The sequence below is a fragment of the Anabrus simplex genome, chromosome 12 (genome assembly GCF_040414725.1).
Source record: "Anabrus simplex isolate iqAnaSimp1 chromosome 12, ASM4041472v1, whole genome shotgun sequence".
Lineage (NCBI taxonomy): Eukaryota > Metazoa > Arthropoda > Insecta > Orthoptera > Tettigoniidae > Anabrus > Anabrus simplex.
The window spans coordinates 96,915,517-96,940,994 of NC_090276.1; the positions used below are offsets into that span (position 1 = coordinate 96,915,517).

Below are 25,478 nucleotides of genomic sequence, written 5' to 3' on the forward strand. Positions count from 1 at the left end.
TTCCAAGCAAATTTTCAGCCTTACTTGGTCCAAAATTTTTACTACTAATTCTGTCTGACCATAATATTCTCAGAAGACGTCGCCAACACCAAAGCTATCAGCTGTCTGCTAGGTCGATGTTTTGCAGTCATTTGATTTTCTCACTGATGGCCCTGCTTTTCCAGATATTTTCCAAGAACTTGCCACCGCCAGACCTCACGGGTGTAGACAAACTCTCTCTGTAGATATGTCATCATCTCCGCAGTACTGTCTCATACAATTGGTGGTTGTTTCAGAATTTGATATGCCTAATGAAGGACGAGTGCTTACACGACTCGCTGGCCCACTTCACGACCGTGTTCCAAGTACTGTCTCTGTTGAATACTGCAAGACGGGACCAAGGTGGTGAGTACATGTAGCTTATGTTATACTACGCGATACACTGTAGTTGTACATTAAACGTACAGTTGACTTTAAGTGTGTGTGTAGTGACAGAACATCACTGTGGTCACCTTTCAGACTGTCAATCAAGAGAGTTACTGCTCTCTGTGTTGAAGTTTTGGAACATCTACAGGAGAAAGCGAACTGATCAGTAGCTCATTCATCTGCTCTTCTTACTCAGCGGTTTTGATTGAGAGCAACCTCCCTATTTATGCTACCTTGCACCCTGTGGTTTCTTCCTGTTCCCAAAACTAAAAGTCCCACTGAAAAGGCAAAATTTCAGACTGTGGAGGGAATTCACTTTGAATATCAGTGAATATCACTCAGTTTTCAAAACAGTGGGAGCACCACTGGAATCAATGTCAAGCCTCAAAATGGGACTACTCTGAAAGTAATGTGGGCCAATAATGTCCACGGTAAGACATCAGCCTGGAAATTTATTGACTTGTCCTCATAGAGACATGACCATCAGGTTCTGCTAAAATTTTCTTTATTTCTTAAAACACTTCATCAGCATGTAATACCAGAACGTTTCTCACTGTAGGTTTATTAAAAAGAAAGTGTTATTTACTTTGATACTAACTGACTACTCATCATCATCATCATCGTTTCCCAACTCCAGTTTCCCGGGTGTGGTGTACAAGCGCTCGCCATCTCCTTATATCTTCATACATCTTCTGATCACCGGGTGAGTTGGCCGTGCGCGTAAAGGCGCGCGGCTGTGAGCTTGCATCCGGAAGATAGTAGGTTCGAATCCCACTATCGGCAGCCCTGAAGATGGTTTTCCGTGGTTTCCTATTTTCACACCAGGCAAATGCTTGGGCTGTACCTTAATTAAGGCCACGGCCGCTTCCTCCCAACTCCTAGGCCTTTCCTATCCCATCGTCGCCATAATACCTATCTGTGTCGGTGCGACGTAAATCCCCTAGCATATTCTGATCCAGTACATCCTCCCATTTGTATCCTCCTTGCTCTTCCTTGTGGTCCTCTTCCTACGAGATTAAGGTCGATATATTTTCTTGCAGGTCTTTCCCTGTTCATTCCCATTACGTGCCCATACCACTGAAGTCTGCGTTTCTTTATGACACTGATAATAGGAACCTCAATACCAGCTACTTTCCTATTCACTTCATTTCTGATCGTGTCCTTTCTGGTTGTTTGGTTCATGGTTCTAAAGAACCTCATTTCAGTTGCTTGGATTCTACTGAAGTCTTTGTTTAGTAGGGTATATGTCTCTAAACCGTACGTGAGGATTGGTACGAAGTAAGTGTGGTACATGATTGTTTTCGCTTCCTGTGGTATTTTGCAGTCCCAGAGGTGATTCCTGACTTGACTGTAGAAGTTAGATGCTTTCTGTGTCCTGCTGAGTATTTCCTGCCTAACAATGTTGTCTTTCGATATTGTGCTTCCGAGGTACTTGAAGTGGGAAGCTGATTTCACTTTTGCTCCTTCCAGAAATATATTTGAGCTTGTTCCTTCCCTGTTGATGGTCATTTCCCCTGTCTTTCTTTTGCTCATCTTCAGTCCAAAATTGTTGAATGTGTTGTTCCATTCATTAAGTTTCTTCTGAACTTCAACTTCTGCCTCTCCCCATAAGAGCACATCATCAGCAAATACCAGGGCGTTTGGTTCACTGTCCATTTTCTTGACAGATTTGATGACCTTGTCCATTACTATTACGAACAGGAGTGGTGACAGAGCACTTCCTTGTTGGACACCTCTCTTTGTTTCAAACCATTCTGATCGTCCGTTGCCTATCTGAACACAGCTGTAGCACTTCTGGTATAGCATCTTATGCAATCAAAAGATTTCTTCCGTATTCCCAGTACTTTTCTGTCAGCATCTTTACTGCAAAGATAAGATCCACAGTACTTCGACCTTTCCTGAACCCGTGTTGTTCTTCCTCAAGCAAAGGTTCCACTATCTTCCTAAGTCTCATTTCTATGATCTTTTCCAGCAGCTTCAGTGAGTGTGACAACAGCGTGATGCCTCTGTTATTTTCACATTTACGTCGGTTGCCCTTTTTGAACAACGGGATGATGACTCCTTTACTCCAATCTGGAATTTTGTTACTTTCCGAAATCACTGATATAACTCTATATAGCCAATTCAAGCCTGGTATTCCAGCTGCCTTTATCGTGTCTGAGCTGTGATCATCAAAGCCTGCGGACTTCCCATTTCGCATGCTCTTTAGTGCTGTTTCTATCTCAAGCCATGTTAATGGGTATTTGTTGTTTATGGCTTCATCTACACTACAATCCTGGGTGGTGGTGTTGTCCCCATCTCCATTTAACAGCATGTTGAAGTACTTCTTCCTTTCATCCCTGATCCCTTCCTCTGTTCATATCAAGCTACCATCACATGTTTCCAGTGCAAGGGTGTTTATATTTTCATTCCTTTTACTGTTTACTATTTTGTATAGTAGTTTCCTACTTCCTTGACAGTCTTCCTCTATCCTTGTAGTAAAGTCATCCCAGCACTTTTCCTTTGCTTCCTGGATCAGTCTTTTTACAGCCAGTTTCTTTTTCCGGTATTCCTGTGCTAGATGTTCAATTTCTAATTCATTTCGTCTATCATCTGTTTTCTGTTTTTCGAGGTCTAATTTTCTTTTCAGTCTATTTCTTTTTCTGCTGTCTTTACTCGGTCATTCCACCAAGGTGTTTCCTTCTCTTTTGGTGTGGCACTTACTTTTCCACAAATTTCCGTGGCTTCTTTTACAAGGGTTTCTTTGAATAAGGACCATTCTTCTTCCATTCCCCCTTTCTCAGTTTTGGGTAATTTAGCTGTTATCCTTGCTTCATAGTTTCCTTTCTTCTCCAAGTCCTTCAACAGCCATGTCTTGATCTTTTGGCATTTTTTTTGTTTAATTTTGGGCACATGAACATCTTTTAGGTCAGCGATTAATAGCCGATGGTCGCTATCTAGGCACTCGCTAGGTATGACTTTAACATCTGTAACATACTGACCCGCTTTTCTATCAGTGATGATGAGTCGATCATAGTCTTGAGCTTTCCATCCCAGCTGTATCTCGTTATTTTATGACTGTCCCTCTTCTGATACCATGGGCTCTGGATGATTAAGTTGTTTCGCACACAGAAATCGATCAGGTTCTCTCCTTCAGAGTTTCTGTTACCATTGCCATGGGGGCTAATGATGTTTTCACAAGCTAGTCTTTCTTTACCAACTTGGGCATTCAGATCACCCATAATGATTGTGTTCTCCTCTGTGGTGCATGTACTGGATGATCCTATCACTCACATATCTTTATGAAGCAAACTCCATCATTGTTCCCACTCCAGTACAGCACATATCCATTTCTCAAGGGCTTCTTCCCATATCCTTTCCATTTTGTCTCACTCAACCCCAATATCTTGAGCTTACGCCTCTCCATAAGGTCCACAATTTCTTCATACTTGTTGGTGAGAGTAAGGATATTGAGTGTACCAATTTTCAGTCGCTCTTTCTTGGGATGGTTTCGTGTCTTTCAGTATCTCCGATGAGCATCAGGCTTTTGGCCATCATAAATTCGGACGGTACGAGAAGAACTGTCATGTCCGGTATTTAATTTATTCTTCCATCCGAGGCTTGTTTTAGGTTTGTTAGCAGTATATTCATATTCAACTGTTGACTTGTTAGCTCCCTTAGCCTTTGAAGATCCCTCTTTTCCACAAGGCAGTGGTGTCCTCTTCTAATTTTCCCCAGGGAGGATGGATTGCCTCATCCGCCATCTCTGCCATTCCGAAGGTCTCCTTCTCTGCCAAAGATGCCGTTAAGGTCTTCATCCGTAACCCTGGGCATGGGTTCCACGTTATACCCCGTGGTGCTGGGTCCCTGTCTGAACTTAGCCATCCTTATAGACCGGCCTACTGATGTGGAGGATGCCCACCCCTGCAGCATGAATGCGCTTGACAAGAATTACTCAAGTGGAGAACAGGGAAGGTGACCCTCTCTCCCTTGAGCCGAGTTAATGGTTGCGTATGATGCCACAACCAAAGGCAACTGACTACTAATGATAAAAATATAAACATGAAACGTATCAAGAAATGTGTTCACGGTGTAGACTATACATTCTGTGATGTAGTGTGGCATGGGAATTTCCTGGGTGTTGCCAGTTCAAAATTGATACAGTCGACGAAAGGATGAAGTTCATTTGAGCTTTCTATTAATGTTTTACAGGGTAAAAATCTTTTTTTTCAAATACTGTATCCAAAGTGTAGAACTGTTGAAGAATAGTAATAAAGAATGTGGAAGAATTTTCAACAAGTTCTGTTGCACCTACTTGTACTTCAATTGAACGATCCTTTTCCAAGAACACGTCAGTCTTGATCATTTTTCACTACCGCACAGCCACGGTGATAATGTGTACCATGATACATTATAACTTCTTTTGAATCCCCATTAAACAATAATCATCACCACCATTAGTGTTAATAGAGGATTATTATGAGACACATTCAGCCTTAAGGCGCAATGCGTGTGACACACGCTTTCAATTAAAGTATAAGATGGATCGTTTATCTTAACACAGTTACTTATTTTACGCAGTTAAAATTGTGAGTAACATATAGTTCTAACAAACCACGAAGGCTGATCAGCAAAGATTGAAGCTGAATTTTTCACAGATGTTTATAATTCCATTTCAATGTTTACATGATCTTTTTCAATGTAGTCTCCTCCTACTTCAATGCACTTTTTATAACGTCTCTGCCAGTCTTTGAACACATGCTGCAGACCATTCTTTGTCAGGTCCTTGAGAATCGCCTCACTTTTCTTGAGCGCTGCTTCAGAGTTCTCAAATCGAATGCCCCTAAGCTTTGCCTTTAGTGATGTGAATAAAAAATCACAGGGTGCAAGATCAGGGCTGTAAGGTGGATGCGTACACAATTAATGATGAATTGAGCCAGAAACTGCATGACTTGATTTGCGACTTGAGGGCGTGCATTGTCATGATGTAGTCGCCACCCAGTCCGAGAAAACTCTGATCATTTCTTTGCAATGTGCTTCCTCAGTGTAGCCAATACTGACTTATAGTAGCAGTAGTGTGAGGGGGAACTGCATGCTGGTAAATCACTCCATTACAGTCAAAAAATGTGATCACCGTCACTTTCCCTGCAGGTGGAACAAGTTTGCTTTCTTGGCGATTTTCACACTGTGCTGGCTTGTTTTACTTCAAGATCATAATTGTGCTTCAGCTTTTCGTAAGTTTCAGTGGCTGTATGGTTTAAATGAAAACAGAATTTGATTGCGCTGTACTGCTCCTCTCGTGTCACCTCCATTGTATGGTATACAAAATGCACGTGGCATTTACAAAATAGATAATTACTACCAACCTACCGATACGAGAGTGCTGCCGCCTACGGACATTATACATAAAAACGCGCTCTTTTTAAATATTTATGTTACAGATAGGAAACTATCACGGAAGCTACAGGAAAAATCAGTCTCTGTCTTTGTTGATCAGCCCTCGTACAAAGAGAGTTAAGAACAGCCGAGTACTGCATACTGTGCTGAGTTCGTATGTGCTGGCTGGAACCCGCACTCAACCTCAGTGTTGTTTGTAATAGGAGTGGTGGGGATGCCAAGAAATCACTGTGTTTTGCATGCGGCTTCCAATCCGCACAGCTGCTTTGTTTAACCGGTCAGGAGCAACATCAATCCGACTGTGATTATTTAAATTTTTCTTGCTATGTTTATATGCCTTTTTGGTGTCAATTTGGAGTATCATAAATCCATTGTTACGAACGAAACTCTGTCTGTTTTATTCTTCTTCTTCTGTGAATCCGTCTTGTGACAGATATCAAGTGGGCATCCTCCATATTTCTCTGTCCTGAACATCCTGTTTCAGTTGTTAATAGCTTCTCCGTTGTTTGACATCTGTTAATATTCCAAACCTTCTTCTTCCTTTTCCTGTTCATCTTCCTCTTCTTCCATCTATTTTTCCCTCCATCACGCTCTGTTGAAGAAAATTTATACGTAGTATGTGACCCAACCAGGATATTTTCCTCTGCCTTATCGTTTTCATCAGGTGTCTGTTCTCCCCCACACTTCTTAGCACTTTATCTGTCCACTTCACTTTTTCCATTCTTCTCCACAACCATACTTCAAAACTTTCCAAATGCTCCGTATCTTTCTTTCTTAATGTCCATGTTTCAGCTCCGTATTGACAATACGGGGATCACTACACTTACTGACTTTCCAGCTACAGTAAACACAGCATTAAACAGACTGAATTTTTATTCTCCACGGAACTTTACATTGTTTTTCCTACAGTACCGTCCATAGATAATGTACCGGGCGGTACACCTCCACGCCGCTAGTTCAAATATTGCGCCAGTTGAAACTCCTCTACAGGAGAAAGCCTGAACTTTAACAAACTGTATTAACTCAACAGTTTCTCCGAAGATAGCTCTGTGTGAATTTTGATGTGTTTTTGTTTGTATTGGATCAAGAAGTGTGGACGTTCTCTACCAGATGTCTCTACTAAAAACCATGATTACGCACTCTGGTGCGAAGGAATGAACTTTCTTGAAGAAATTTAGTATTCATAAGTCTTGTTTGTACTATATTTTGTTCTGTTATCTTTGGGTTGGCAAGATTAATCCTTTCTATCCGCCTGTTTTGAATTTAGCCAATCCCAAATTTCTTTAATTTATTTCCAACCAAACATGTATGTCTTCTTCGACATAGATATGTTGCTCTAAGCTATCCAATAAAAGCGAAAGGGTGTGTCTACTCATTCCTGAAAGGTCTCGAATTTTCCACGAGGGTATAAAAACTGCTGATTTTCTTGTCTCGGTGCCACTAGTATAACATCTAACTCAGTGTGTGAATATGTAGCAGGGGGCGGGAAGCGCCTCTTTCTTCAAGCAGCAGTTCTTCTACAAGGTAATGGCCTGTTAACATTTTTATTTCTTGCTAGCTCAGCAGTTTAACTCTCGGAGAGGGTTCGAAACTTTTAGTGTGTAGCCTACCTTTTTAAAATGTAAATTCCTTTTCTGTCTATGTAAAATCTATAAATTTCTTTTACTGTAAAACGGGGATAGAGAGTGCTTTACCCTCTCGAACTCCACTTCATTTTGAAATTGAGGTGACTACGTTTTCATAACAGTTTCTTCTCTTCCTTAAAATATTAAAGTTTTCTCATACGGGTCACCTCCTTAGCTTGGGATTAGCCCTTGTGTTTCGGCCTAGAGCCACTTAGGTTTTAAAAGTGTATTTAGGAGTGCAAATTCACGCCTCCAATCCCTTCTGTACTTTGGGCCAGTAACTTTACCTGATATTTGGTTTTCTTCTTGTGAAGGTCCAGTAGATTGGGTACGAGGTACCCCTGTGCCATTATATGTGTGCCTTGAGGGCAGTTAGTGTAAAGTCAGTTTATGGCCTCTTAAATAGTCTTGAAGATTTTGAGAGCGCATCTGCTCTTTCTTGTGTGTGAAAGGTGCCTCTGGGAGGCTTGAGTTAAAAGTTGGGAGCAAGGGCTCCATGCATTTAGGGGTTTTCTGCCCTTTAGCAATTGTGGTGGTGAGCTGAGAGCTCAGAAATTAATCTTGGGGCTCGAAGCCCAAATCTTGTAACGAACTGTAATTTGTTAATTTGTTGATCTGCTACTTGGTACCTGTTATACTCTGTTATTTGTTGATTTTGAAAAGAAAATATAACCTTTGTTAAAGTTTTAAATCAACTTTAATTTTGTAGTTGAGACCTATTCCAACCCGCACCTTCTTTCACCTCTGCTGATCAACTAAAACACGGTAACAGATAACATTACGTAGTAAGGCACTCCATGTATTTGTTTACTATCTTTATCCTAAAGGTCAGCCATCTTGTTATAATTATGCTGCCATGAAAATCATAAAGAAGACAGGCGGTCTACATGCTTATACCGGCGTTGCATAGTGTGGCGAGGTCCAGCTGCTGCCCTGTAGGTTCCTGTGGCGGAGGAATGACGTGGATTCGGCACACCAGCCCCCACGGAGTCGAGGTAGTCACGGCTGAAAGTAGTCCGGGAACCTAACTCTTCGCCGGAGCGAGTTGTTGGTGCCAAGTCGCGGGTAGTGGAGCACGTTTAGGTGCCGGTGATGCTACGGCTGTGTCATTGTGGAGAGTGATCTCTGGGCTGATGCGATGATCCTGAGTGGTATTTTGTCCAGGTAAGGGTGTGTTACCACCCAGGAGGAAAGCAGGATTTATCCGATCAATGCTGACACGGACAGGTTTGCCTCTTATCTGCACAGTCAGTGTCCTATCACTTCGTTCTAACACTCGACGTAGGCCAGTGTATGGCGGATGAAGGGCGCCGCGGACCGTGTCATCCCGTAGGTTGATATGAGTACAAGTGTTCAAGTCCTTGACGATGAAGGTAGAGTGTTGATCAGGTCGTGATGCTGGCAAAGGACGCAGTCGACTCACTCGTTAGCGGAGTCTGACTGCGAAGTTTGAAGTGTCCTCGAGGACACAGAGCATTTCTCCTGGAAGTCGAATTGGTTCCCCGTAGACTAGCTCTGCCGAGGAAGCACCAAGATCTTCTTTATGTGCACTTCGGATACCAAGCAAGACAATTGGTAAGGCTTGCAGCAAAAGCATATCAGGATGGCACATGATGGCTGCCTTGAGTTGACGGTGGAAACGTTCAACCATGCCATTGGTGCAAGGATGCCAGCTGGTTGTTCGGGAGCGTGAGGTTCCGGTGAGATTCCCCAGGTTTCGGAACAACTGAGATTCGAACTGTCTGCCTTGGTCGGTCGTGATACGGTGTGTTGATCCAAGCGAGAGATCCAGCATGCTACAAAAGCTTCAGCAACGCCTTCGGCTGTGATGCGCTCCAGTGGCCAAACTTCTGGCCAGCGGGTGAATCGATCCACTGCTCTCAGACAGTATCGGTAATTTCCAGCAGGAGGGAGTGGGCCGATGATATCCAGATGGACGTGTTAGAAGCGAGCAGACGCTGGGGTAAAGTTGCCAATTGGAGCGTTGTTATGGCGCGTGGCCTTCGATCGTTGACATGCCTGGCACGCTTGTGCCCATGTACGGCAGTCTTTCTTGCATGTGGGGTCACACGAAGCTTTCTGATGCTAAACGGGCGATCGCTGTGGCACCAGGATGCCTTAGACCGTGAAGAGAGTCAAAAGCTTGTGTGCGAAAAGGTACAATGGTAAATGGTCTAGGTCGACGCGTTGAAGTGTCACAGAACAAAGTGATGTTGGTTCCTAGTATCCGGACTTGCTGTAACCGAAGTGCTGATTCGCGGTTCAACAGATCAAGGAGTTCTGCATCCCTTTCATGTGATCGTGCCAAAGCATAGAAGTCCAAGGTGCTACTGGCAATTCCGGTGATGCGAGGCAGCGTATCTTCGACTACGTTAGAGGAGCTTAATATGCTGAATGTCCGTTGTGAACTGAGCGATGAAAGATAACTGGTTCAGCTGCACAGGTGGAAGTTTGTCGTGACGTTGGTGGAAGGAGTAAGTCAAGGGCTTGTGGTCTGTATAAATTGTAAACTGCTGGGCTTCCAAAATGTGTCTGAAGTGCTGCACAGCTTCATAAACGGCAAGCAACTCTCGGTAGTAGGCTGGCCATTCGGTTTGCTTCGGAGATACGTAGGTGGATCAAAATGTTAGTTGCACTAACGCGCCGCAGCAGCGCGCTGTGTGTCGCAAACGTGGGCACAGCGGAGAAAGGGATAGCCACTGCCCACACGTCTGTTAGGCAGATGCTGTGGTGTCTCGTCTAGTATTTTGTGAATAGCGGCCAAATGCAATGGCGCGTCAACTGGACGTATATGAGGTGCGTGCGACAATCCGATTCCTATGGGCCAAAAGGAAGAATTTCACGGACATTCATAGTGAAATTAGTGCTGTGTATGTGGACATTTTCCGGCAAGGTATCGTAAAGGGATGTCAGCAATTCGAAGCCGGACGCACGGATATCACGGACAACCATCGCGAAGGCAGGCCCGCAACGTCTAGGACCCGTGCAAAGGTCAACAGTGTGAATGTGATCATTAGACAGAACCGGCTCATTAAATTGAGAGAAATCGCGACGCAGCTGAGCATGTCGTATGGCAGTGTGTTCGCTATTGTTCACGAGGACCTTGGATATCGTAAGCTGTGTCAAAGATGGGTCCCACGTCTTCTCACCGATGAGCACAAGGGACAACGTTTCCAATCCTCCCTGGCATTGTTGCAACGCTGTGTCGCAGACGGCAACGGGTTTCTGTGGCGAATCGTCACAGGCGACGAAACGTGGGTCCACCACTTGACCCCTGAAACGAAGCGAACATCAATGGAATGGGTGCACCCCTCATCACCACAACGAAAGAAGGCCAAGGTTCAACCTTCAGTCGGTAATGTTATTGCGACAGTGTTCTTTGGCATGGAGGGTTTGCTGCACGTGGAATTCATGCCGAAAGGAACGACGATCAACGCAGCGTCGTATTGTCAAACGTTGCACCGGTTGCGTAAAGCGATTAAAGGGAAGCGCCGGGGGAAATTGAGCGCCGGTGTGATTTTGTTGCACGATAACTCAACACCTCACAAGGCCCGCCAAACGAGAGAACTGCTGCGGCGTTTCAAGTGGGAGGTCTGGCAACATCCACCCTACAGTCCCGACCTAGCGCCATGTGACTCTCATCTGTTCGGTAAGCTCAAAACGGAGCTCGGTGGTCGACGTTTCCATACCGATGAGGAGGTGAAGGCCGCTGTCTCCGAGAGGTTGCAGAACGCTGGAGGAAATTTCTATGCAACCGGCATCGACAAGTTGGTTGTGCGTTCGCAGAAATATTTGGAGTCTCTTGGAAACTATGTGGAAAAGTGACGTTACAGTGTATGTCGTTATAGTCGTGTTGCTGTTGTATAGGTGGTGTAATAAATGGCCATATCTGCCCTCGTAGTTTCCTGTCTGCCTCAGAAGGTTAGAGGCTGCCAGTCATCATCCACGTTTTACTGGAAGCTAGCTCCAATAGCGGTGTTTGAATGCATCTGTGAACAATCCCAATGGTGCTTGCGGATCGGGATGCGCTAGGAGTGTAGTTTCAGCGAGGCTCTCTTTACAGGCTGCAGAAATGAGTTCCATTTCTGGTGTCCAGGCTACATGTTGAGAGCCGCGTAAACTGGATACAGCTGCGTGGGGTGGGGCCCGGTACTGCGATACCGAGGGAAGGAACCGGCGATAGAAATTTATCATTCCCAGGAAACGTCTGAGATCATGTACAGTTTTCGGGAGAGGAAAATTCTGCAGAGCTGCGATGCGTTTCGGCAGTGGTCGTGTCCGTGCGGCGGAGACTTCGCATTCTAGAAAGGTGACACTTGGAGATGATAAGACACACTTGGTAGCATTAATGAGGATGCCATACTCAGAGAAGCGGTGGAAGAGAGCTCGCAGGTGGCGCCTGTGTTCTTCGGGACTCTAAGAGAAGAGCAAGATGTCGTCGACGTACGCAAAAGTGAAATAAAAATCAGATAGTACTTCGTCTATGAATCTCCGAAAGGTTTGACCAGCATTGCATAACCCGAAGGTCATGAAAGTAAACTCAAAGAGTCCGAAGGGCATTATGATTGCGGTCTTTGGAATGTCACTTGGGGTCACGGGAATCTGGGTGTAGGCCTTCACTAGGTCGATAACGGAGAAAATAGTGCATCCGCGGAGCTGATGGCTGAATTCATAAAGATACCTAGGTGGATACTTGTCAGGAATGGTCCGTGAGTTTAAGGCACGATAACCTCCGCAGGGTCGCCAGTCTTCGTCCTTCTTCGGTACCAAATGAAGCGGTGACGACCAAGGACTCTCAGACCGTCGTGCTGTACCTTCGAGAAGCATAGCACCAAACTCCTCCTTAGCGATCTGGAGACGGTCCAGGGCGAGACAACGAGCTTGGCAGGAGACAGGTGGTCTGGTGTAGTGCGGATGAAATGCACCGTAGAATGGCGTACTTATCGCGGGGCTCCATGTGGACGAGTGAGGTCAGGAAATTCCTTTAAAATTTCATGAAACGTAATCGGTACATTGAGAGCCTACAGACTGGGCTGTAGAGAGTTAGCAATTTGGATGTTCACTGATAAGCCTATGATACCGTCGTCCAAGCGTTTGTAGGACAGTCTGGCAGAAGATGGTAATATGCGACGAAGTCTGATACTATGATGGGAAGTGTGACGTTGGAAACAACAAATTTCCATAAAAGTTCTCGTCGGAGTCCGAGGTTCAGTTTCAAGTGCAGAGTCTCGTATGTGTGGATTGTGGAATTAATTATTGGCAGCTGTGAGTTCATAACTGGTCTGATAGCGACGCCCTGGGGCGGGAAGCAACACAAATCCGAACCAGTGTCGATCAGAAATTGATGTTTACTGCTCATCCATGATAAAAAGGCGGTTTCCATCTGTTGGGCAACAATTTACCGCCGTCACTGGTTGTCGTTGGAGTTTGATGGGAAGCTACAAGGTGATTCGCATTTCTGTGCTTTTCGCCGAAGCGGCGATAGTACCAGCAGACACCTTGTGAACCGGCTGTCGGAGAAGACCTGCGACTGTTGCTAGGACGGCTTGGCCGATCTCGGGAACGGGAGCGTGCGCGGAAGGAAGTTTGCAGTGCTGCCATCTGTCCCCTTCGCGAGCTGGCTCACCTCACTAACTGGAGGTGTACTTAACGACGTGAACAGTGGCGGGAAGTGACACGGGTGAAACCTCAAGGAATTTGTCGGCAGGAAAAGCAACCTTATCTAGCGGCATCGCATTCTGTGTTTGTAAAATGGCCTGTACTTGTGACGGCTGGCGCTGTATCCATAACTGTCTTAGGAGGTTGTCTTGTACTTGTGTGCTGCCCGCGAGAGACCTAAGGTGTTGCAAGAACTGCGATGGCTATCGGTCACCGAACTCCTCCTCCATGAGCAGTTGACGAAATTATTGCTCTTCCGATAGGGAAGGACGCCGAATGAGTTCGGTACGCAAATACGCGTGTGCGTTTTGCGCCGGTGGGTTGATAATACCTTCAACTTCCGCGGCATAGCGACTGTCCAGCTGAGAAGCAATGTACGCGTGTTTTGTTGCATCTTGCGTGAATGCCGGATACATTGAACTGCGCTTCCGCCTGAGCGAAACATAGCGCCGGCTTGTCTGGCCCAGAAAAAAGAAAGTCATTTAACTCCAACACGATTCACTGCAGTACTAACCTGTGAGGGTTGTGATTGCGGCGTTTGCTGTTGAAGTTACATTTGTAGCAGGCGATTTTGCTCTTGTAATTGACGCAGCTGCTGTTCTAATTGCTCTATAACGAAGGCGGTCATTAGCGTGTGAAATGCACTGACTTTATGAAGAAAACTGCGATCACGTCGGGGTCACCAAATGTGGGTTCCCTACACTTACTGACTTGCCAGCTACAATAAACACAACAATAAATAGAACTGCATTTTTTATTTTGCACGGAACTTTGCATTGTTTTTCCTACAATATCGTCCATAGATAACATTACGTAGTAAGGCACTCAATGTATTTGTTTACTATCTTGTTATAATTATGCTGCCATGGAAATCATAAAGAAGACGGGCATTCCACATGCTTTCACCGGCCTTGCCTAGTGTGGCGAGGTCCAGCTGCTGCCCTCTAGGTTCCTGTGGTGGAGGGATGACGTGGTTTCGCCACAACAACACACTCCACACAAACACTTTGTGAACCTCTTTCTAGGGATAGCCTTAGTTATCAAAAGCTCTCTCACCTTTCTGGAAGCTTTTTTTCCATAGATATTCCTCTTTTTATATCTTCCGTACAACTTCCATTCCATGTTAACAAACTCCCCAAATAAGTGTCTGAATGACTTTAATTGTTCCAATGTCTCTCCTTCTGACGTTATATTAACAGCAGTTTCCTTCTATCCTACTCTCATCACCTTAGCCTTGCCAATGTTGACCTTCATGCCAAACTCTTTGCCCACTCTTTCAATATCTTCCGACATGACTTGTAGATCTTTCTCTGATTCCGCTAATACCAGCACATCATCCTCGTACTTTATGGTCCTTACTGAATGCTCACAACAACGCCCTTGTTTCTTACAAGGCGTCCCGCCGGTGACGTGCAACATCCCTGTCTCACTCCACCAACTTCTTCTCTTAACTATCACTCTGTGATTTTTATACAACTTTTTTTATCGATCTTCTATCTTTCCAGTCTACACCATTATCTTTCAGAATCTTGATCAGAATACACCAGTTCATTCTGTCAAATGCCTTTTCCCAGTCAATGAAACATACAGTAGGTATATACATTTCCCTATTCACTTCTAACATTATTTCTGCAATTATCCTTAGGCATCCAATTGCATATCTGGTTCCTGTTAAAGCAAACTGGTCACCTCCTGTATTCTCAGCACTATCTCGGTCTAGTCTTTACATTTGTACCAAGTAAGTGACTCTGTGGTTTGGGTCACGTAGCTATCAGCTTGCATTCGGGAGATAGTGGGTCGGCAGCCCTGAAGATGATTTTCCCTGGTTTCCCATTTTCACACCAGGCAAATACCACGGCCGCTTCCTTCCCACTCCTAGCCCTTTCCTATCCCATCTTCGACATAAGACGTCTCTGTGTCGGTGCGATATAAAGCGTACTGTAAAGAAATACATTTCTTTGGTACGGGAACCGTAATTGTCTTATATTGTGTTCACTATATCGGTCAGTCTAACTATTGCTCCATTTCCTAAAGCTTCAGATAGTATCTGATCACATCCCATTGCTTTCCTTTCTTTTAGGTTCCGAATTGCCTTCTTCACTTCCCATTTTCCTATCCTTAGTCCTCCGAACTCTTCGTTACAATCCCGGTCATTCTCCAACGTCATTACTCCATGATCAGCTTGATAATCATATAAATCTTTGGTATATTCTGTCCATATCTCCCTACCTTTTTCTAAATTTAACGTCATTTTTCCTTGTTTCTTCATTATTCCTTGCTTGCTTGTCTTCCTTGTATTTTTCCTCATCAGACTCATCGCTGTTTGACACATATCTTCTATTTTCCCTTCCTTTTCAAATTCTATTCCTTCACATTTGTTATTCATCCATTCATCCATTCTTTTCTGGCCATATCATTTGTCCGTCTCACCTCATTCTTTAGTTCCTTGTATTGTCTTGTTCCTTCATCTGACGACTCATTTTTCCATTTCCTACGTGCATCCATTTAATCTAACACTTCCTTCGTGATCCATTCCTTTTTATTTCCTTTCCTTTCCAGATTACTTAATTCTTCTAAGGTTTTTAATATTACAGTCCATTTTGTAACCTTGTCGCAGGCTACATTAAATTAAGACAATACATAATAATAAAATAATAATGAGAATGAAGCGAAAGAGGTACAAATATCAAAACAACAGTTGCAAGGTTCGGAAATGCAATTTACTAAAAGTGAAAAGAAACAACATGACAGCTAATGGAGTACATGGAAAGGTGGCTAGGATCCCTAAGAGAGTGAATGGTTACTTCACGTTGTGGGGAAAAAAGTGAATGGGGATCACCCTTTAAAATCAATATTTACTTAACAAAATACAAATCAGAATAACATGAAAATGTACGAAAATTTTGACAAATTAAAAACATCGAAGTAATTACATTTTCAATGAATGTACGTTGGCTGGCATGTGTTACCAATATAAGTAATTCAAAATATGTATCAAACCAAAATCAAAGACAATTATATATTACAAATGTATGTGCTGCCGCTGTTAACAGCATAATAATTAAATCTGGCGCAGTGACACATTGAAGTAAACATAAAAGTCTCTCACTATTCTTTAAGCTGTTACTCTTCTGTTATGACACATGGTGTGAAGGGTCAGGTACAGATTATGTCTTTGCTTATATATTTGTGACTTTATGGCTGATGATGACATTATATTATATGATGATATATAAAAGGTATTTGTAATATATATATTTTTTTTTTTTGCTAGGGGCTTTACGTCGCACCGACACAGATAGGTCTTATGGCGACGATATTTGTAATATAAACACGTACCTAATTAGTATTGAAAAGGTTGAACCTAATAGATATCTGATCGTTGATCTCATTTCAATCCGGAAACATTAATGAAGTCCATATCTTTAAATAAAAAGACATTGTCTTGTTGTAGAATTTCAAGCAATGTGTTTCTGTTTATTCGGTCAAAGGCCTTTTTAAAGTTATTTCCAAACTGAATTCTCTACGTTTTCTATTAATATCTTCATAGCGAAATATGCATCAGTGCATCACCTAAATCTGAGGTTAAGCAAAAGAGAAGAAATCTGGCCGGAGTTTTACGTGACGGATGCTATGACAATTCCTCTGTAATTTTCACACATTTTTATGTCACCTTTTTTATGAAGTGGGATAACTATTGCTTTCTGCCAACTTTCTGGTGGATTGTCTCCATTTCAAATTTGATTTAAAAAGCTGAGGAATCTTAGTTTGAAAATTTTACTTGAATATTTAAAAAAGTTCAGCATGTATTGCATCCTCTCAAGGTACTTTACCACTCCTTAGTTTCTTCAAAGTTTGGTTTAGCTCTTCTAGTGTTATATATTTCAATGTATTATTGTTAGATAATGGTTAAGTTAACACTTCATTTTTTGAACTTGTCCAGAATGTTTGAAAATAATTAAGCCAGTCACTTGGTGTTATTATTTCTAGTTTTACCTCTTCCTTAACTTCCCTGTTTAATTTCTTCAGAATGTTAGGCCTACAAGTTTGCGGTTGTGGTCTTGTTAAGTCTGTTTCCAATGTAGATACCCTACAAAGTTTTCCTAACCATTTTTGTCTAACTTCTCGTTTAGCTTCTGCTCTCTTATAATAGTAGGTACTTTAGTTTATCTTCTACTTTACCAGATGACAGATATTTCTTGTAAGAATCTCTTTTTTCTCATATGACCATTATTCTCTCTTCATCCCAGATTCTCAGGCTCCTTTTTTCTCTTCCATTTTCTCTTTATTCCTAAACGTTCAAAAGCTGCCTGTTTCAAAGCTAAGCTTATATTTGACCAAACTTCCTCTAAATTTGGTACTCACGGGTTTTGTGTGAATTTAAGTATATTTTGGCATAGCCATTCTATGCTTGGATCTCTTAAAATACCAATTTTATAAGTTGTTTCTTTTTGTTCCACGCAGGGTGGATTTTTCTTCAACCATCTTGGCTTTATGCAGACTGGTGAAATTGCTCAGAAATGATCTGTTTCCATTTCAGGACCTCGATATATTCTAACATAAAAAATGAATTCCTCAATAAAACTTGATGGTACAAAAGTAACACCTGTACACACACCTGCTAGTGTAAACATTCATACAAACGAATAATATTCCTGAAAGGCAGTTTAAAACCTCACAAAAATATGATCAGCAATGAAAAGTTATGTTGGAGTCATTCCAGAGAGCAAACTGTTTTATTACCCTAATTCATTTCAGGATGCCATACGCACGCACACAAACAAACTCACCAACTTAGGTTCAAATTATATGTGCAAGATGGCCGCCGCGCGCAATCCACCTCTAGGGCTACTGCGCAAGAAGGCCACGCGCAATCCACCTCTAGCCACGCGCTACGTCCTCGGACACCTACAGACAATAGGATATCGTCATCTTATGGAACACTGTTGTAAGAGGCTACTAAAAGGGGTACCTGACTTGAGAGAGCATGGGTTAGCGAACTCGGGGTCTTTAGCTGAGTCTAGGCATGATGTATTCTAAGCTGTCGTCTCTGTCGTCTATTAACCTGTTTGGCTAACTCTTGTAGGACACTTTATTCTGATGCGGTGGGGTTCTAGCAGGGTAAAGCTCCTCCAGGGGCACCCTTGCCTTACGTAGGAACCGAGCAACCTGTGCATTTCTTGTGTCTGCGTTGGTGAACTCGAGGAGTTTTTAGCTGAGTCTAGGCATACCATCTACCTAATCTCGTTTGCTAACGCTTGTAGGACGCTTTATTCCGAGGTGGTGGGGTCCAGCAGAGTAAAGCTCCTCCAGGCGGCAGCCTCGCCTTAGGTAGGAGCCGTGCAACCTGTGCTGTTGTTGTGTCTGTATTAGCGAACTAGAGTTTTCCTTTACCTGAGTCTAGGAATGTTGTGTGCTAAGCTATCGTCTATCTAACCTCCTTGGCTAACTCTTGTAGGGGAGCAGAGTAAATGCCGCTCCTAAGGATTCGAACGTGGAGTTGACATAAACTCAAGACTAATAAGCTTAAGGGCCGGTACTACATCTGCTGGTAAAGTGGCCGGCAGCTGCCCGGGAGGTAAACTACCTGGGGGTGTAAAGCAGCTGGTACTTCGCGTTGCAAGCGCTGGGTAGCTACCAGGAGCTAGACACCGATATACGGAGTTGGCTAGACTGATTTTCAGCGACTTCTCGCTTTCGAGTGTGGTGCTATCTATCGTTAGATGTATGAAGCTCATTTCGATTGTCTTATTTTCCTGTGCTTGCATCTGTTGATTATCTTCAAAAAGCCTAATAAGGGGAGTATTAAGAGTTATGGACAATGATTTATGTCAAGCTTTCTTGATTTTAATCTATGAGCTTCAAAATCAATACCTAATTGGGATTAAAATCTCGAGATTACATTTTCTTATGCCAGTTATAACCTGTCATGTAAGGCAGCGTTTTTGGAAAGTATTCTCGTAGTAGATTGGTCAAGTCGCTCGCTCCGTAATAGAAGGTACGCAGGTTTTCATCGCCTTTCTAATTTACATTTTTAAAAATATTTTCGTTCCCTGCCGTTGTTCTTAACTCTTTTTTCACGCGCTTCCATATACGTATATACACCCAACAACTTCCTTACGGACTTATTGTCTTTGAGCATTCTATCTGCAGGCTTCTGTGAATTAAGTATCTCCACGATGATCTATTTGCAATTAGCTCTGTGACCTCGTTTAGTTCCACATGCTTCTATTTATTTATAATGCATTTCATTCTAATGTTTATGAAGATAAAGTTGGAAGGTACCGTACTGTTAAAGAATTAATCGGGGTAAATATCCATCATAGGAAGCGGAATTCAGGAATGGAATAGTTTCCGATTTCTTCGAAATCATTTACAAGAAGACTATGTAAACAACTGATGGGAAATCTGTTACCCGGGCGATAGTCCTATACGGTATGCTATATTGATCGTAATATCACTTTCAATAAGTAGCACACATATAAGGCATTTTCCTAGTAGACATAATATTGTGATTAAACATTTCAATGAAATATGTTATTAACAAAAGAACGAATGAAAAGAGGCATACAGATTAATACAAGGCTAATAATGAATTTTAAAAAAAATCGTCATAACGACGATTCGAACCTGCAAACCTCGTAGTATGAACTGTGCGCGTTAGCCATTGTGCTACGACGTAACTTGGTGTGACAGAATACATAGAAAGAACTTATACCTGGTGTTTGAAAACTGAAAAAGTAGAATATTAAATCTCACTTGAAATTATTTCCGGTCCGCCTCTGTGGCGTAGTGGTCAGCGTGATTAGCTGCCACCCCCGGAGGTCCGGGTTCGATTCCCGGCTCTGCCACGAAATTTGAAAAGTGGTACGTGGGCTGGAACGGGGTCCACTCAGCCTCGGGAGGTCAACTGAGTAGAGGTGGGTTCGATTCCTACCTCTGCCATCCTGGAAGTGGTTTCCCACTTCTCCTAACTTAAGGCCACGGTCGCTTCCTTCCCTCTTCCTTGCCTATCCCTTCCAATCTTCCCCATCCCCCGCAAGGCCCCTGTTCAGCATAGCAGGTGAGGCCGCCTGGGCGAGGTTCTGGTCATCCTCCCCAGTTGTATCCCCCGACCAAGAGTCTGAAGCTCCAGGACACTGCCCTTGAGGCGGTAGAGGTGCAATCCCTCGCTGAGTCCGAGGGAAAAACCGAACCTGGAGGGTAAAATGATGAAATTATTTCCAAATAGGTTTCGATTTTATATCCTTTTATTCTTTGCGAAAGCTTGACATATAAAATGTGTTCCGTACGCTATCAATGCGAGATGCTGGTGTGACGTTGCAACCCTAAGGAAGCATTAATGTTCAAATTCATGCAATGCAATATCGATCACTGTTACAGTATAATGCTTTTATCAGTATACTAAGCTAATTTGAGTTGTATGTCACCAGAAATACGGCTAATAATGTCCAGCTCTCCAAACATGCCCGGCAGGTAAAGTCTTATCGGGTCCTCGAAGTGGCCGATAAATTACGCGTCAGGTAACGACGATTAATGCTGCCGATAGCGCTACCTGGGAGTGGTCGAACGGAAACATCCTTTTACGCGGAGGGCAAGTTACGCGCTACTTTACCAGTAGGTGGTAGAACCGACCCTTAGTGCAATTCAGATATCCTTACTTTGATTGAAATGTGCGCACGATGATGGAGTACTGACTACGGTACGGTAAATGTGGAGACATGCACATCTCAGCAGAAAGAAAGAAAAATGAATTTGCGAGCTAAGCTGTATTTTCCCATCTGGTGTAGTAAAGGAATGCTGACAAACTGTTATGAGGCAAAACACCTGACTTGAGAGAGCTGCAGGTCAAAGGTTGTTAGCGCCTGCGCTACTGTGATGACGATCTCCTAGGCCTAAATCTACAGAGCAACCTCTGCGGCTCACAACTTCTAACTTATGACCTACTAGTTTTATCAGCCTGACATTCGAGAAATGAGACAAGGGCTGCTATGCAAGATAACTGCTATGCTCTATTCGTATAGTCCTAACTGGAGAGATACCTCAGGGGCTCACAACTTCTAACTCACGACCTATTAGTTTTATCAGCCTAACTTTCGGAGGACTTAAGCAAGAGCTACTATGCAAGCTAGCTGCTATACTCTATTCGTTTACACTTAACTGGAGTGCTCCCTCAGGGGCGCAAAACTTGTAACTTATGAACTATTAGTTTTGTGAGCCATGCTAAATCCGCTACCAAGCCGGACCCAAGCCTTGTTCAGAAACGATGAGGGGGCACCATATCCTCCTCCTCTTCCAGTTATTCCTCTTAAAATTCATCCAGAACAGGCGTTGCATAACCTTTTCAATCAATCAACAAGTCGTGTTGGTTTAAGCTATGCCTAGTGGTAGATTGAGTAGCTATAATGGTACAAAGCCCTATAAAATTCCCAACTCTTTAAAATCTCACCTCTACATCCTTATTCATACCTATGGTGCTAAATCCGCTGCCAAGCTGGTCCCAAGCACCGGTTCAAACAGGATGAGGGGCACCATATGACAAGAGTGCCACGCGGTACGACCTCGGACACCCTGAGATAATAGGATGTCGTCGAAAGAGGCTAGCTGACTTGAGAGAGCATGGGTTAGCCAACTCGGGGTCTTTATCTGAGTCTAGGCATGAAGTGTTCTAAGCTGTTGTATGAGTGAGTTTTTATCAGTCTAACTTTTGGAAATACGGCAAGAGTTTCAAATAGCTACTAAAAGGGGTTCTAGTAGGCTCTAAAGCGTAGATTAGCGGTTATAGGACCTCGATTCGTCTGCTATAAAATAAATTTTCTCTATGCGAACTCTTGTTACCTCTTTTTGAAGTTCATTTGTAGAATACAGGAATGCTGATCAAGAAACAGGTACTGATAGCTTGCGAACCACAGTGAGTAAAGATGGTGGAAATATAGCGGACGGTGCAGTCAAACCGTGTGTTTGTCCAACCCTTGCCCCGTTGAGGTGCGATGAATCTGTCGTGACGAGTTTTTATAACCGTATGCCCTCCCTGACGTCAACCTCATCAGAGGAGTCAATGAGATGAAATCAATGACGTGATATATGACAGTAGGAAGGGAGAGGGTGAAACCTGGTGCCGGCACATAACCTACTCCTCACAAATAACGTCAAGGGGTCTGTTCAAGTCTTAACACCCCCCCCCCCGTCCGACGAACGAAGCACGATCAACAACGCCATATGCTTTCAAGCACTACCACCTCTATACTATCGGCTAACATTCAGATGGTGAAAGTTTTTCGACCAACGTGGGACTCGAACCGGCTAACCTCGGTGTCAGACCGTTTAGATTTTAACGCCTTAACGACCATGGCTATTAGGCAGGCTGATGTGGTCAAAGCAGTACATAATTATTAAGATAAGATATCACAATGGTTTCAAACACGGAAAGTAGAATACAGAACTTCTTCTTCTCTTTCTTCTCCTCCTCCTTCTTAACCCTTTTCTGAATATAGATTGATCAACACGACAAAACCGCACCCCCCCCCCCCCCCCACCGACATACGCCTGGTTAAAGGGCTTCCTCCTCGTAGCAAAAGGTCAAAAGGGCTTCCTCCTCCTCCTCTTCAGAAAGGTAAAAGAGCTTCTCGTCCTCAGAAGAGCAAAAGGGCTTCTCCTCATAGCAAAAGGGCAAAACGGCTCCTCATCCTCCTCTTCATAAAGGTAAAAGAGCTTCTCGTCCTCAGAAGAGAAAAAAGGGCTCCTCCTCCTCAGAAAGGAAAAAGGGCTTATTCTTCCCAGCAAACGGTCTTCCACCTCCTAGCAAAAGGGCTCCTCCTCCTCCTCAAAAAGAGATCATCCTCATTAAACTGGCAAAAGGGCTGTCCCTATCAGTAAAGTACATGTATTAAGCCTTACACTATTCTTTCAAGTCCTATCAGTACAATGTGTAGCCACTATTCCCTATGTATAAAGCATAAATATTAAATCTTTTCCTATTTTCCTAGTTCCGTGTTACTAATCTGTTCCAAGTTCAATTCTAAGCCCTTTGGCTAAACAGATGAGGAGGAGCCCTTTTTTGTCCTTCTGAGGAGGAGGAAGCCCTTTTGCTCTTCTGTGGAGGAGGAGGAGCAGCCCTTTTGCCCTTCTGAGGAGGAGCCCTTTTACCTTTCTGAGGAGGAGGAGGAAGCTCTTTTGCCTCCTACAAATATACGGGAAACTGATAAATGTCTGGTCTGGTCCTAAAAAACGAGAAGTTTACCGTGCTAATGATCATGAGTAAAAAATTTGTGTTCAGAACCAAACAAAATTCGTGGTACACACATGATAGTGAATGGAACTAGGGCTTACGTCTTTTTATAAGGCAAACAGCTCCTTCTATTCGCCTGACTAAAGGGCAACTCCTCCTAGAAATAGGGCAAAAGGACTCCTCATCCTCGTCAGAAGGGCAGAAGTGCTCCTCCTCCTCCTCCTCCTCCTCCTCCGATGGGCAAGAAGGCTTCCTCTTCCTAGCAAAAGGGCTTCCTCCTCCTAGCAAAAGGGCTCCTACTCCTCCTCAGAGGGGCAAAAGGGCTCCTACTCCTCCTCAGAGGGGCAAAAGGGCTTCCTCTTTCTAGCAGAAGGGCTTTCTCCTCCTAGCAAAAGGCTCCTCCTCCTCCTCCCCCTAAGAAGGGCAAAAGGGCTCCTCCTCATCCGTTTAGCAAAAGGGCTTCCTCCTTCTATCAAAAGGGGCTCCTCCTCATCCTTTATCCAAAGAGCTTAGAATTGAACTTGGAACAGATCAGTAACACGGAACTAGGAAAATAGGAAAAGATTTAATGCTTATGATTTATACATAGGGAATAGTGGCCACATATTGTACTGATAGTACTTGAAAGAATAGTGTAAGGCTTAATACATGTACTTTATTGATAGGGACAGCCCTTTTGCCAGTTTAATGAGGATGATCGCTCTTGCTCTTCTGAGAAGGAGCCCTTTTGCTAAACGCATGAGGAGGAGCCCTTTTGCCCTTCTGAGGAGGAGCCATTTTGCTAGGAGGAGGAAGCCCTTTTACTAGGCAGAGGACGCCCTTTTGCCCTTCTGAGAAGAAGGAGGAGCCCTTTTGCAAGGAGGAGAAAGCCCGTTTGCCATTCTGAGGAGGAGGAGGAGGAGGGGGAGCCCTTAGCCTTTCTGAGGAGGATGAGAAGCCCTTTTGCCAATTTTCTAGGAGGAGAAACCTTTTTGCCGTTCTGAGGAGGAGAAGCCCTTTTACCCTTCTGAGGAGGAGGAAGCCCTTTTACCTTTTGCTATCAGGAGGAAGCCCTTTGTCCAGGCGAATGAGGAGGAGCCCTTTTGTCTTATAGAAAGACGTAAGACCTAGTTCCATTCACTATAATGTGTGTAGCACGAATTTTGTTTGGTTCTGAACACAAAATTTTAACTCATGATCATTAGCATGGTAAACTTTTCGTTTTTTAGGACCAGACCAGACATTTATCTGTTTCCCGTACACTTGTAGCAACAAAAGGGCTTCCTCCTCCTCAGAAAGGTAAAAGGGCTTCTCCTCCTCAGAAGGGCAAAAGGGCTTCTCCTCCTAGCAAAAGGACAAAAGGGCTCCTCCTCCTCCTCCTCCTCCTCCTTCTCCTCCTCCTCAGAAGGGCATAAGGGCTTCCTCTTCCTAGCAAAAGGGTTTCCTCCTCCTAGCAAAAGGGCTCCTCCTCCTCCTCAGAAGGGCAAAAGGGCGTCCTCTTCCTGGCAGAAGGACTTCCTCCTCCTAGCAACATGGTTCCTCCTCCTCCTCCTAAGAAGGGCAAAAGGGCTCCTCCTCATCCGTTTAGCAAAAGGGCTTCCTCCTCCTAGCAAAAGGGCTCCTCCTCCTCAGGAGGGCAAAAGGGGCTTCTCCTCATCCGTTTAGCCAAAGGGCTTAGAATTGAACTTGGAACAGATTAGTAACACGGAACTAGGAAAATAGGAAAATATTTAATACTTATGCTTTATACATGGGGAACAGTGGCTACACTTTTTACTGATAGGACTTGAAAGAATAGTGTAAGGCTTAATACATGTACTTTATTGATAGGGACAGCCCTTTTGCCAGTTTAATGAGGATGATCGCTTTTTGTTCTTCTGAGGAGGAGCCCTTTTGCTAGGAGGAGGAAGCCCTTTTGCCCTTCTGAGAAGAAGGAGGAGCCCTTTTGCTAGGAGGAGGAAGCCCTTTTGCTAGGAAGAGGAAGCCCTCTTGCCCTTCTGAGGAGGAGGAGGAGGAGGAGGAGCACTTTTGCCCTTCTGACGAGGATGAGGAGCCCTTTTGCCCTTTTGCCCTTTTGCTAGGAGGAGAAGCCCTTTTGCCAGGCGAATGAGGAGGAGCCCTTTCGCCTTATAGAAAGACGTAAGCCCTAGTTCCATTCACTATCATGTGTGTAGCACGAATTTTGTTTAGTTCTGAACACAAAGTTT

The 25,478-nt window shown here is 43.8% G+C and overlaps 1 protein-coding gene across 1 annotated transcript in view; it reads left to right on the top strand.

Annotated features, from left to right (window-relative positions):
• Nucleotides 1-281: 281 nt before the first annotated feature.
• LOC136884275 (uncharacterized) overlaps nucleotides 282-25,478 on the top strand; it is a 185,105-nt gene continuing 159,908 nt past the window's right edge. The window contains exon 1 of the mRNA XM_067156344.2: nucleotides 282-384. Within this exon, the coding sequence (XP_067012445.1) occupies nucleotides 291-384 (94 nt within the window). The 5' untranslated portion in view covers nucleotides 282-290. The remainder of the gene's footprint in view (nucleotides 385-25,478) is intronic.